Consider the following 14601-nt stretch of genomic DNA (forward strand, 5'->3'; position numbering starts at 1 on the left):
TCTGATGCTCAAGCCTTAACCCTGTCAAAACCACTGCTGAATTCGGCTGCTCTGCCAAAAGCTGCTACCAACTTGGCAGTGACTGTGACAGTGTTATTAAGGCTGGAGCGACAGAGTTACAAGGAGAGAGTGAGTGCTGTTGAAGAGTAGACTGTCCCTCCTTCTCTCTCATTCTGCTTCCCAAAACAAGGTAGTTATTTTATTTGGGGGTGATGGGTATGCACTAGCATGCAGTATTAACAATTTCTGAGTTGCATTTTTATGTTTTATGGAACTATCTTGTATGTATTTTAAGACATTTTATTTATAAAGGTGTTTAAGTATTTTTAAAAATTCATTTATTGAACTTTTGGGATTCTATCTCAAATATTTCTAACTGAGATACTTTTCCCATTTGTCCCATTATCAAATTGAAAGTCAGGACATGTTCAAAGTACTGATCAGCTTTTTCACATTTTCCCTTGTTGTCCAGTAATTCTGCTGATTTAATTCATATGTGTAATTCAATATTCCTCAAATTCTCAATATAATGGAGCAGCTGGGTAAAATTTAAACTGTGAATAGGCAAAAGTAATCCTGCTGAGATGAATGAAGTTATCTCCATTTAAAACAAAGGATAACTTTTGCCTTTTTGCTTTAGATGGGTAGAAAAGATTGACAGGGTAAAATAGATATAATTTTCTAATTTCAAAACAAGAACAAACATCCTAAAATCATTTTTTCCATTGCTGAGAAATGTTTTACGTTATTTTTTTACCTTTCTTGAATATATCTATTTTAGTTTTGCATCTATCTATATGTCAATCTAACTTCCTTTGCATTTGAAATACCAAAAACAACCATTGGTTGTACAGAAATACTCTTAACTCTGGTGTCTAAGATAGGAGATATCATACCTAAAAGATATAATGGGACATCAAATATATTTTAGGCATGCAAGGATACTAAGTGAACAAAGAAGTAGTCGTTTCCTTTAGCTGTAACAGGCTTTCTTGTCCAACTTTTTTCAGTGTAGTATGTTTTTCCACCCTGCCTTGGCAATAAAATTGTGGCTGAACTGGTTTCCCTTCTCAGCACAGCTACTGAGTTAGCCATATGCTTCTGGTTACATGTTAATATAAAGTCACCCTGTGTCCTTTTTTCCATTTTTCCATCCCTGCTTTTACTCTAAAGGAAGCAATGCACCTGTCAAAAGGATTGCAAAATTTCCCTTAGCCATCCTTTGCTGTTCATATAAAACATGCTTTTCCTGCATTAGCAGCTGAATTTAGTCTATGTATTTCTAAGAGTTTCTTCTGATTTCATGAATAAGTGCAACCTCCTCCCCCCCCCTCATTTCATGTAATGGGAATTATGGTTCTTTTTTTTTTTTTTAGACTTTATCATGCGGAGAAGATTTCAAACACCAATCTAGTATTCATAATCAGTGACAGCCAATTTCTGTGCCGCTCTTGTGATCCAAAACCATTGATGCAAGCAGAAAAGCCGGGTATCCTTTAAGAACGGGTCTACTGGTTAGGTTGATTCATGACTGCTTAGCAAATATTGGAATATGATATAGGACCCCTCTCTCTACATTTAGTGGCATGCAACACTGTAGCACCCGTGTCAACCAGTGATTACCATGCAGAATTTCTACATAACAAAACCCAAAAAGGATCTTCTGAAATATTTCCATAGTTGATTAAATACATTTTTGATTTGCTGATCTTCATGTGTATTCCCGTGCCGAGGAAATATATGGGATTTTTCACACTATAAAAGACTCTGATGTGTTGGTAGGCCATGTGTGCCTTCACTTGATACCCACTTGCCTGTTACCTTAGTACCCTGACATCGGTTCAATTTCAGGGCCCAGGAATGGGAAGTACATCCAAAGGTCTTAGTTGGTCACCTGACCTGGGAGCTGAGCACACGTTCAGGCTACCTGTAGTGCTTGAGCTGATCAAATCTTAGTGCTTATATGCTAATTGCCTGCACCTCACTATAAAATAAGAGTAGAGGCAAAAACTCCCGTTCAGGTACATCGGAAGAACTGTGGTGTGCAGGCATTATAGATGGAGATGGCAGAATAAAAAGTGATGTCTCACTTGAGAGGTGCAACATGGAAGAGGCAGCCCAAGATAAAGCTGGCAAGTCATTAGGGGCTAGCAGTGCTGGAGTCAATGGTGGCCAGTTAAAGTATCTGCCATGAAGTCGCTCCTGGTGAGGCGGGTGCTGCTCTCGGTCTCTGTAGCTAGGGCGCTCTCTCACGCATTTTCTCTCTCTCCCTCTCCCCCCACGTTTTAAAGCAATACTTGTTTAATGCAATGTGCAGCACTTGGAGAAAGCAACTACCTATGGCAATTACCCAGAAAAGGGAGCCCTAGGTCCAGTCTTTGCTGCTAGCGTGATTTCTGGCTTTTTTGCCCTCCAATTACTGCCACTGTAAACAGTGCTGGCAGCAGCAGGATTCCCACCTCAGTGGACTGCCTCAACCATTAGGTTACAGGTGCCTGCTCCTTCTTGCTTGTGCTCCTTCTGGTGCCATGACTCCTGTGCTCTTAGTTGTCCATCTTCAGGATGAATAGGGGAGAGTGCCCTCACCTAGTCTAATCTGTCACGTGATGGTAAAGACATTTCTTACTGCACAGAAATATGGGTCCAAATTCTCTGACCCTGAAAGGAAACCCAGGTCTATTCCTGGACAAGTTTTTTTTACCACTGGACTACTAGGCAAAGGGGATGTTGCACCACCTCCAAAACCCATTAGGCCACAGTACTCAGAAGTGAGAATAGATGCTATGACAGAAACACCTCGTGGGCATCTTGTGTTGGAAGTAAGCTCAAACCCACTCTATGTTTTAGCATTTCCTATTTTCCGCTTCTGAAGAGCTTTCCAGACTTTCTGAATTGTTCACTTGTAGGTGTCTACCAGTTGCCTTTATAGAGTGTCAAGTCACCTAAATCAGAATTGGTGCAGTGTCTGTAAAGGAGTCATGTATGACAAATCTGCTCAAATTAAATAGCTGTCCTGAGCAAAAAACTTAATACTAAGGTACTGCAAAACCTAAGCTTAGGTACTTGCTATACCACTTTGAATCCTGAGCACAGTGTGTAGTGCTCTATGCATGTCCTCCCTCCTGCCTGTGCCTTTTGGAGTCCCTGCAGTACTCTGGCTAATAACAGCAAATTTCCACGGCTGTCTTTCAGTTGCTCAGCATAGCACCCGTCTCTCATCTCTGTTATGTGTGGTCAGTTCTGAAAAAACAATTTCACACGGCTCCTGTGCCAGGGGAAATTCCCTCAGACCTTCCATAGCCTTTAGGCTATATAGACAGCATGAAAAGTGATAACAGTGCCTGACTTTTAACAGACAGTAGAGAAAGACTGTTGTCAAAAATAAGTATGTACATGCAAAGAGATCTATGAGGAGAGATTTGCAAATTTCTTTCTGCTCCAGATGATAAAGCTCCTTGTCGTGGTGGTCCTGGTAGTCCCTATGAAAGGCACTAACTGTCGCATTCATTATAAGATTATAATTCTATCTGTGCTTTGGTTGAGAAGTAAGCTACATCTATGGAAGCATGTTTCATGTACTTCCCTGTGGAGCACTTACATTCCCAGGGTCGGATGAAAAGGCTGGCAGCTTGAGTGCCTAGATGGGCTTATGTTTGACAAAATGAATTGACTCTTTATTTTTGTTTTACCTGAGCAGCACTAAGTCAAGCTTGCTGTCTCAAGGTGCATTGTGAAATGCAGATGTAGCATGGTGACACACAAGAGGGTGACCTTTGGATGCTATTCATCTGCAGGTATTTGTTATTAAGCTTTTCTTCCAGATGCCTGGTACAGATTTGTTAAAGTGAGATAACCTTTGAAGTTATCCCTTTCTCTGACACTTTTCTCTCATGATAGAAATCTCATCACATATATCCCATCATGATATCATTAGGTAAGAGACAGCTAATCAGGTGTGAACAAGGCTGCCAGTTGTTATAAAATGAAATTCCATGTTACTGTCTTCTCTGTACTGGGACGACTTCACTGACTTCACACAGGTTGCAGTGAAAGTTGGCCAGGGTATTGCCCTGAGCATAAATCAGCACAGATTATATCTATGAGACTTGTTTTGAAGTATTTTAAGCTTTTGAAATACTCTAGACCCAGATTTGACAACTTCAAAAAGCAACAGCTGAAATTTATAAAAGGCTCAACAAACTTCTCATTGTAATGTGATTATAGACATGAAGTGTTGGACAATAAAATCCTGTTCCTCGGCAGTGAGTTCAGTGACTTAAGTACTGTTTTCATTTCTGCTATTGATCTTGGGTGAGTCATTTCAGCTTTTTTTTCACCTCCTGCTCAAACACTTGAAACCGTAATCAGAGGTAATTAAACTTTATTTCTGTTCATACCAACTTATACAGTGCCTTTTGCATAAAAGCCCTAATCTCAATGTAAGATCATTTTTAATGTAATTCAAATAATGAATACTATAATAGGCCTAGATCTTGTAACCTTTTTGCAAAACTCCCATTGTGTTTAAAACTAACCTAATGAAATTAATATAATAAAAATGCTACAAAATAAACTGATTCTCTCTCCCCACCTCCTCCCCTCACTTTGCGTTTTGCCCCAATAAAGGGAAAAAATCTTATGGAAGCAATGTTAGATGTGCTGATTTTATTCCAATTCTTGCAGTGTCTACTTTATTATCTTGATTAGAAGCAGCAGAAGGTTATCCTGTAAGGCATCAAAAACAAAGCACATTTGGTCTCTATTAATGCTGTTTTCTTTAACAGAGTACAGTCACAATGGGTGGGAATTGCAATACAACCTACATCAGTCAGAGCAGCCAGTAGCTGCTAATGTATGTCTCTCAGAGAAGTCCGTGTTTTGCTTCACGTAGCATGCTTATGATTATAAGAAATAAAAACAAATGCTGGTACTATTAATGTGTTGTATTCCTTAATCAGAGTATCAGATGAAGGGCCAAATCCCTGTGAAATGGTTAAGCAGCCTAGGTACAGGAAGGGGCCAGAAGTCTGTTTTGATCAAGCGGAGCAGGTAAGGTTGAGTTCACAAGGATTTAAGAATCAGAGATAAGAGCACTCCCTTGAAAGACAGCTGTGGAGATGTTTTAGAGCAATGTAGTTGCAATCTATGCTTAAGCGTACCCAATGCCTGATGACTTAATCTGTCTTTCATTAAACATACTGTTCACTCTGGACCATAGTCACTTTATTTCAAGTGTCCTATGATTTAACATAAAATGAACTGCTGCTTTCTTATCTGCCTTTCCTATAGACGTTGCACTTTCACACATGATTCCTGTACATACCAGTAGGTCAACAAACCTAATTTATAAATTAATGATCTGCATGTGGCTCTGGCTAGTCCTTTTATAAATAAAATATGTTTATTGGTTCATCCAATAATAAAAAGATACTAGAAGTACTGAATTAGGATTGAGATATCCTTTTGGTAGAAAAGCGAGAGAAGAATATATGTTTTGATATTTAAGTATTATTTTTCTCTTTCATTTTTAAATACTGTCTGAAAAAGAAAACAAATTGAATCCAAAATATTCATTCTGAACCATGATTGATAGGTTATTGCACTATGAATTATCTAAGCATGCACACCTCAGTGGCTGCCCTTTGTTTCCCATGATGTAATTTGCTATTTAAGTCCAATATTGCAGACTGAAGAATGCCTTCCAACCTTCAGTGAAGTAATTTGGTGTTAAAGGTGATTGATGCTTAGCAAGATTTAACTCCAAAGCTATTTTAATGTCTTTAAAGACACTTGCCTCCTTTACACATTACAGGTATTGTGCAATTAACTGGTTGATTGTACAGCTACCTTGAGACCAGGTACATATGCAAAGTAGCTATTACACAATAAAAACCTCCAACCAGCTATGAAGCAAGCACTCAAAAATGTGTCTTAACTTTATAGCTGGTTGCGATCAAGCTTTAATTTGCACGTGTAGCAGGGTCTTCCCTGTGACTGGGAGCTCTATCAGGTAACAGGGTTCCCAGCTCAGGGGTGCACCTTGCCTAACTGGGCTGTGTGAGTCCCACGACTGCTGGGGATTATAAGCTCTATCAGCTGCAGACCCTGGATCCCAGCAGCACCCTGCAGCAAAATGCTGGGAGTGATCCCTCTGCTGTGAAGGTGCGGGAAACACCTGGAGCCAGAGTATCGCCACTATAGTGATCCTTTGTCCTTGGGGGTTTCCTCTTTCCTGCACTTATCAGGCAGTGAGATTACCCCTGCAGTGACGCTTCAGCCCCAAAGGTTTCTCTACAACCGTGCAATGAGGGAATCACTTCTGTGACAGTCCTTCTACCCTCGGAGTTTCACACACTGCCATGGCACGGGGATCACAATCCCCCTACCCCAGAGGAGCATGGGGTGTCCCTGCAGCTGGGAGTCCCTCAACTGAGGTGCATGGGGTTCTCAGCCAGCCACAGGAGCTTACTTCTGCTGGTACAGAAGTCTGGGATTGTGCTCCCCTTGCATTGGCAGTAAGACATGATGGGATCTAATGCACAATCCCACAATCACACCTTCTGCTGTACACATGTGGCTTGGCAGAAGGCATGATTGTGTATATCACCCATTATATCCCATTGCACCTTTACCTGCACATGTAGAGGAGGCCTTATAGATCAGAGAGAGATTTGCAAATGGCTTTCAGATCTTGTAGTTTGCAATTTAGTTGTTTTTTTTAATTAAAGCATATTAGTCTGCGTTTGTAATCCTGTTGTTCCTTATAGGCATATAGAAAAGTGGTCTTAACAAAAGGAGAAAAATGATTTCCTCAAAGCAATTGTCAGTCTTTGACTCTGCTGCTAAACTACACTATGTCTAATATAACATATGTTATAGCATGCTGTATGCCTCTGGAATTGACACTTAATGTATCAATCAAATATTCCTAGTACTTACCCAAGCTCAAACCATGGAAGTAAAAGAATTTTTTTTTTTTTTGTAAATGATCTTGCACAAAAGGAGTAGTAAATTTTTAAAATGTGGTTTCTTTTTGACCAAGGCCAAATAAACATTAAGAAAATCTTATATATGCAAATCAGCCCTAAATGTAGGAAATTTTCCAACAGATATAATCCAGGTATTATTGTGTGTGAAAGTGCAAATCTTGCTCACTAGCTTGATGTGCTATTCAGTGTGTAAGTCATGTGTTTTGTAATAGTGAAATATTTTGGTTAAGTTTATTTCAATTACTCACTGTGAATCTCTTGCACTTGGGTGAATGCTTTCACATTAACTCTGCTAACTGCCAGCAATTTGCATGAAATCTCATCTTGTATGTCTTTTTTTCTGTGTTTTCTTTCCTTTCCTCTACTTGCTACTTTGCCCGTTATTAATAGGATCAGCCTATATGCACAACGAGTCGTGCCTCTGCCATGATGTCCGCTCCTATCTTCATTTTTCTGCAAGTTTTCATATGGTGTGGATGGTCAGTTACTTTCTCTATTTTTTTTGGTTTTCTTTTTGTTCTTTGCTTAATAAAACTTGGCAAACTTTTTTTTACTAACTAACACATAAAAGAAAACAGAATGTAATGAGTCCCCGAAGCAGCAATCTGGAGCACATTATTGTACCAGTATTAAGCAGAATTAAGTACTAAAAAAAACCCTGTGGGAAGCCTTGTAAATCAGAATTAATAGAACCATGGGATCTCTTCCGTAATAAACACAATAGACACAAAAACCTATTGGCTTTGTAGAGCAGCAGTATTTGAGCTTGTATACATATATAACCTTATATTGATGCTATTCCTTTTCATGCTAGTCCTTCAAAATATGTATTGCCTCCTTTGTCCCTGGAAAGGACCAAAAGAAAAGGAAGAAGGGAACAGAAAAAAGCTAAAGGCCAACTTTCGGCATAGAAATAAAGAAAGGTGCTAAGGCAATGACAATACCTGCAAATATAAAGATATAAATGGGAAAACATAATTGGGTGCTGTATGCTGTGTTTAGAATTTAGAGATTCATGATCCAAATAATATTCATTGATTAACCTGAATCTATAAATACAAAACTTCTTAAGTTTACTGTAACTGTTATCCAGCATAACACAGCATTATCATCAAAATAAAAGCAATTTCTTCTGATGAAAATATGCTATATATGCAGATTAAAACCTGAAGGTCGTCTCTATGACCTAGAATGTAGCTATGTGGACATACTCTAGGTTCACAAAGAAATACCAACCTCTTTTCCATGTTATGTTTAATTGTTTAAGAAATCTTAGGTACCACAGTCACTGTACATATACAGAAGAACTAATGATTCATATGAGGCTATTCTTCCATCCTTATATAGTGGAAGGTTTTCAGAATATAGGGGGACCACTACAACTTCGCATCAAGCCACTAGGGGGAGATGCTTCCATGACTATTTCCATAGAGCTAACAATGGAAAGAACAAATAAAATAAATTCAATTATCATGTTAATATAATTAATTCTCAATGTTAAAAATACAATATGTACATTGCATTTATTTAAAAGGTGTTAGAAATGTTTAAAGAGGGTTTTTTTAATAATGTTTTGTTTGAAGGTAAGTACATATAGTTATGGGGCTAGAGTATTACCTGAATTTAATAAGAAGAAAAAAATAAAACCAGCTTAGTCAAAATGTTCCTAGAGAGTTCATCATCTTCAGTACTGGGAAAAGTTAAAACTAAAATTTAATACTTTGATAGTTCTGGGTTTTTTTTCTAAGTATTACGTCATGTATTAAATGATCTCAGGAGTAGAAAAATTTGTATAGGTGTAGTTCAAGGTTGTGAGAGAGAATGAAAGTTCCTTCTCCAATAATAGCCAGATTTCATATAAAAATATAAAACACCAAATTTTTGTTCAGGTTAAGTGGTATCTTAAATTGCCAGTGGTCAAATTTAATGCAATTAAGTATACTACACAAAGGGTGTGTCTACACATGCACTTTACTGCACAATTGACTAATTAGCTCCACAGTAAAGCAACACTGTCTACACGTGCTCCATCATTAGGGCACAGCAAATTAATTAACTCCGCGGTAAGATAATACTGTCAGGGAGTCCCCGACAGTACTATCTTATGGTGGAGTCATTTACTGCACAGAAAGCATGTGTGGGTGATAACTGATACCGCAGCAGTTTGAGCTGGGACAGAGCAGCCACAGGCTGGCTGCAGGTTTAGGCAGTCAGCCACACGGCTGTGCATTTTAGGCACTCTCATGCCCCATCCAGCCCTCCACCGCCCAGTGCTACCACCCGGAGCCTGGGATTGACCCACCCAAGCCTGCTGCAAGCCTGAGGCCGCTCCACCCCAACCCAGGCTAATGTGGTTCCAGGTGCAAGTATGCAAGAGTAGCATAATCTGAATTTGAAGTTAATTTCTAATGTTCTGTGCTTAGGAAGCCATTATAAAATGCCTATAAAATGAAGTGCCAAAAATAGAGTTTTAACTGAAAAGCTTTCAGCAGCAGTACTATAGCTGCAGATAACTTCTTTTGTTCATCAATACTACTCTTACTAATCTTTTGATTTTGAAGGCAAGGTCTCATCTGGTTTAAATCAGTGTAGCTCTGTTGAAGATCCTGAAGCCAGTGCTGTACAACAGTTAACAGGTTCACTTATCATAGTTTTCTTTTTTTTCCTTGTAAACCAAAATTGCCTTCTTCAACCTCTCAAAGGAGTTATCTGTGTTATTTCTATTGCGTATATATACCTGGTAAATGAAAACAACCTACAAGTTTCTGAACACCTTATGTGAGAAGCTGTACTCCCTCTACTCCCACTCATAACCATGGGGGTGGGGGAGGTACATCTACATGTGCAATTAGGACAAAGAAATAAACTCCAGCGTAGTTCACACTGCAGTTTATGTATCCTGGGTGCAGCATTTACACATGCTCCCAAGGCCACATCATGTTGAGTCAGGGCAGACCAGGCATGGATGGCAGTGGGCCAGGGGGTCAGCCTGCCAACCTGGAGCTACCCTCATTTAGCATGCTGTGCAGGGGCTGGCTGGGGCACAAGGGTGCTACAGTGCAGGACTAGCCAGCAAGCAGTGCCCAAGCCAGTCCTGGTCATCGTCTACATGTGTGTTACAGCAGTGGAAATTACTCTGCTGTAGGATGTACTTGTCCCAGACAGTACTATCCTGTGGCAGAGTTAATTAATTTACTGTGTCCTAATATGACCACACTTATAGATGGTGATACTTTACTGCAGATCTAATCAATCAACTCCACATTAAAGCATATATGTAGATTCATCCCGAAGCAGTGTTATGAGTCAGTGTCCTAAAACTTAGCATGTTTCAGGATTGGATCAAAATTAATTTGTTCTTTTCTAAATGATCTGCCAGTGCATCTTATATTTCAATTACTAGTCTTGCCCAAAAAATCTTGCAGCAGACGGATTTCAGTAGTTTAGCAAGAGGTTTTCTCTTGCTTATGAACATTTTACACAACTGTTGTAAGCCACTTTAGAAACTGCATTTTACAAAGAGAAATAAAGTAACAATAAGTATATTCTACTCAGTATTATGCAAGAAAATTATTGATTAGAACAATTGAAAATGAATACACAATGGAAATATCTTGGTATTGCTAGCAAGATGAAAAATACATATTTAAGAATGGTAGTTGAAGTCAACTGTATTTTGCTTAATCCTGAGGAAACTTGCTATGTAGCATGCAGTTTTTAAAAAGTCTACAGTTGTTTTTACAGTAAGTATCTTTAAGGTAACTAACAGCTATAAGTCCAAAACTGGAAAGCCTTGGCTGTGAAGATCCTACCTTTTTGTTCTCTTCGTAGAGTGCTTAGAGAACAAGTACAGGTTCCACGATTAAGTCTCCTACGTACAAGTTAAAAATATAATTAATTATTATTATAATAGTTTATGATTTTAAAATACATTTATCTGCAGTGTATTTCTGAGGGGCCACATGGGTTTTTCACATTTTTAACAATCTGCATTATCTTCCAGTAGCTCTTGTTATTAGTTATACAAATATACCTTTTGTACAAGCATTCATTGCTTATCTGAAGGGTCTGAATTAGTGTTGGGCTGCATTAAATGAACCCCCCCATTATTATTATGGTAGGACTGCTGCCTAGAGGCATAACTAGCCAGGGTCTATGGCCTGGGCAACCGCTGCTGGAGAGCAGGGGGAGAGAGCGGGTAAGATGCTGCTGAGTGCCAGAGTAGTTATTGCTACTACAGCAGCGGCGCAGGGTCCATGTACCTGACTGCTCCTGGGTTGTGCAGAATGTAGGGCTGCCATTCTGCAAACTGTCACCCGGGGCTAGCACCCAGCTCACCCAGCCCACCGTCTGCTACTGCTGCTGTCTAGTGAGACATTTGGATTTGTCTCTTCTTCCACTTCTAGCTCCAAGCACTTGCTGCTGAAGAGAATTGGCAAGCATTACCTAATTTTAGGAAGTTTGTGCTGCCAAGATGTATAGTAGTCGGCAAAAAGGATTCTTTTCAGTGAAGGAAACATGATATTACAAATACTAAGTAAAAATATAATATAGGAACCTTTTCTCTGCCTTGCCATTCTTATTTAGTTTTTCTGTGTATATGGGGAAATGACTGGTTTCATAAGCTGGAAAAAAATAGGTCCCGTGCCATCATTCCTGGCAGATGTGGAGAAGAGAGTGACCATGATGTTATAAATAACAAATCTTTGTGAAAGAAAGAGATCTTGTATATTTTGAAGATAATTCTACAAAGCTGTGATTTCACTGAGCTTGTCTCTGTGCTCAGACCACTTTTTCCTAAATTCCATTTCTTTCCATGATATCATCCTTGATTTACTTCATGCATCTGTATGGAATCACTCGCTCCTTTGTTTTTTTCTTTTCACTTCTTCATTCTTTCCTGTATGTACCCACTTAAGCATACAGGAATTTTGACAATTGCAATGCACACTGTTGCAAAATACACAATAGTTTGAATAAAATTCACTGATTCATTCCTTACTGTGCACATTTCTCCCTAGATTAGGATAGTAAAAACTAGCTAAGTCCCACAGAAGTTCTTCTGTTTCTGAGTTGTGACAGACAAAAGTTCATATACATGCCCACTGTCCACTGGTCTATAAGCCTTAGAAATTCTAAGTAATTTAAGACAAATAGTACATCCAAAATATAGAAAAATAATTGTGTGTGTGTATACACTTGTCACACCTGTATTTGAACTGCTTAATTCACACAAGCATGATGAATATGGTGTGAAGCCTTTTTAACTTGGAGCTTCTGAGGCCTCTTCCATGATTGTAAGGCACTAAAACTCTGAGAAATTGAAGCAGTATAGAATCAAAGTAATTTTTTTCAATCCAATATTTAAAAAAGGAAAGCTGTAACAAAATTCACCCCAGTTTCTTCAACCATATCTTACAATAGAAGGGATCAGCCATCAGTGTACTCTCCACAGTATCTGATCTATTACAAAGGTAAAAAATAAACACTGGTTACTAAGCTCATTCTGACTTAGAAATCTATCTACATCATCAGTATTTAGACCAGGTGCTATTTTTAATAAACTGACACTTTTCCCTCCATATTATAACCAATGTGCAGTTTTGCTTTATGCCCTTTGTTTTCCTTCGTGCATGTGCCTTCATGTCTTTGGTATACCTGTCCACCTGCAGATACGTTATATGATAATGGGGTTTTGCTCCCTGATAAATTTATATGAGTTACCCTCTCGTAATATGAATTTTTCTTAGTGGTTGTAACTTCCAGGAAGATGCAACTGGTTTATTTTTAGGTGTTGTGGATAGAAATCCAGCTATGTAGCGAGTCACAATTCAAGCCCCAAAAGAAAGTAAATGGAGCCAAACTAAATAACTCTGGCTAGGGACAGATGTTACACATACACTGGTATAAGTGATCAGAAATTGGTTCAAATTTGTAACAAAACTGAAGTTCGGTGCACATAAACTGCTTTGAAAATGGCCAAAACCAGTTTAAGAAAATCTGGATGATTGCATCCCAGGATGCTTTGTACCCCCCCACCCAAAAAACCTTCCTCACAGGGTGGGCAGGCTAGCCTTGGCCCAAACTGTCTGCCCTGGCTAAGTAGGGAGGCAGTGCCCCCTGGCCTGGCCACTGTAAGCATGTGGCTGCATTTCAGAATCAAAAATGAATGTCTGGTCACTTACTGATCAGTTCAATCTATGCAGCTCAGACTAACCTGCAAAGATTGAATTGACTCAGCCTTAGGATTTTTGACTGTCTTTACTTAGCCTAAAAGTCCAGTGCATCTTCATGTCATAACATCTCACTCATCTTACAAATCTGGTGCAGCAAACTTCATTTGTGACTCATTTGTTGACCAGCAACATTAGGAAGTTTGAACTTACAGAATACTACCAGGAAAAAAAGCCAAAAAAGTAGAAATAAATTCAACAGTCAAACAAAAGCATCATAGAAAGGGCCCTTATTGATAAAAGAATCAAGCCTGAGATGTTTTCTTTAGGAGAAAATAAGAATTAGAAACACTTGGATATATATTTTAAAAGAAACTCCATGCACATTCACTAACCTGGCTAGTCTTATCAGCCTTAACCCTTGGAGCATTGAAAAACCACAGAACTCTTTTTATTCTAAAAAGTCTTTGATTTTCTTAGAGATATCTTTTACAACATGCCTGGCAAGGGATGTTTCAAATCAACTCTTTACGTAGATAATGGCCTAAACGTTCCAAATATGTACTAAATGTCTTTCAAATCCTTTGAAGATGCTTGTAGTACAAATGGCTGGTTTCCTTACTTTATCTACTCTGAAACAGGTCTTGAAACCTTACAGAGAGATGCTACATCTTTGTAGCATCTATCCTGATAGGAAGCTCTGTGGGCAATGGGAATTGAGGTCTAGGACCAAAAAGTCTTTGCAGGAAACCTCATGAATAAATAAGCTTAGGAAGAAAATGTAGAATGAAGTCAAGTTATCTTGTGATTGGTTATTGGAGTTTCCTTTAGAGCTGGACCCCTGAAGTCTGGACAAAAAAAAAAAAAATCAAAACGTGGGCCAGGTCCTCATGTGGTATAAATCAGCGCAGATTCACTGGTATTAAAACCAGTGCCATCGGGTGTAAACTTTCTTTCAACACTTAACATTAAACTAACTCTTTCTTGAGCTCCAATAGGTCCTTACTGTCCATAGTGAAGAGTTTCAGTGAGAACCTGTAGAAGGTGGACAGTACAGCTGCATCAAATATGGGTCCTTTTACTCAATGATAAAGATACAGTAAAAACAATGGAAAATTGAAAAAAACATTTTCTGTGTTGGTTGTCAAAAGAAGTGTAAAGCTGGCACTACTCTTTTAGCTACTTCCAAATCTCTCAGGCATGGGGAAATTCTTACAAGACACTAAACTGTTGTTAAGTGTTCATGTTCAGAACCACTTGTGAAACTCTGGGTAGTTAGGCATCAGCCTTAAGAACCAAGGAGTCATAACGATGGCAAAGGGGACGGTCCCTACATCAAGTGCATCAAGTCAGATCCAGAAATCAGGTTCATAATCTTAACTATGTTGGCAGACATAAAAGACTTCATCTATGCCTGGTAAGCTAAGGGCCTGCCTGAG

At 38.9% G+C, this 14601-nt stretch overlaps 1 protein-coding gene across 5 annotated transcripts in view; it reads left to right on the forward strand.

The window, feature by feature from the left end:
* Positions 1-14601, forward strand: part of CACNA2D1 (calcium voltage-gated channel auxiliary subunit alpha2delta 1) — a 669683-nt gene that overhangs the window by 649603 nt on the left and 5479 nt on the right. For 3 of the 5 annotated variants that reach the window (XM_059725817.1, XM_059725819.1, XM_059725820.1), the window contains 3 exons: positions 1377-1489; positions 4967-5049; positions 7380-7468. In XM_059725817.1, the coding sequence (XP_059581800.1) occupies positions 1377-1489; positions 4967-5049; positions 7380-7468 (285 nt within the window). The remainder of the gene's footprint in view (positions 1-1376; positions 1490-4966; positions 5050-7379; positions 7469-14601) is intronic. The other 2 variants (XM_059725818.1, XM_019487529.2) reach the window with 1 other exon arrangement.

The sequence above is a fragment of the Alligator mississippiensis genome, chromosome 4 (genome assembly GCF_030867095.1).
Source record: "Alligator mississippiensis isolate rAllMis1 chromosome 4, rAllMis1, whole genome shotgun sequence".
Classification (NCBI taxonomy): Eukaryota; Metazoa; Chordata; order Crocodylia; family Alligatoridae; genus Alligator; species Alligator mississippiensis.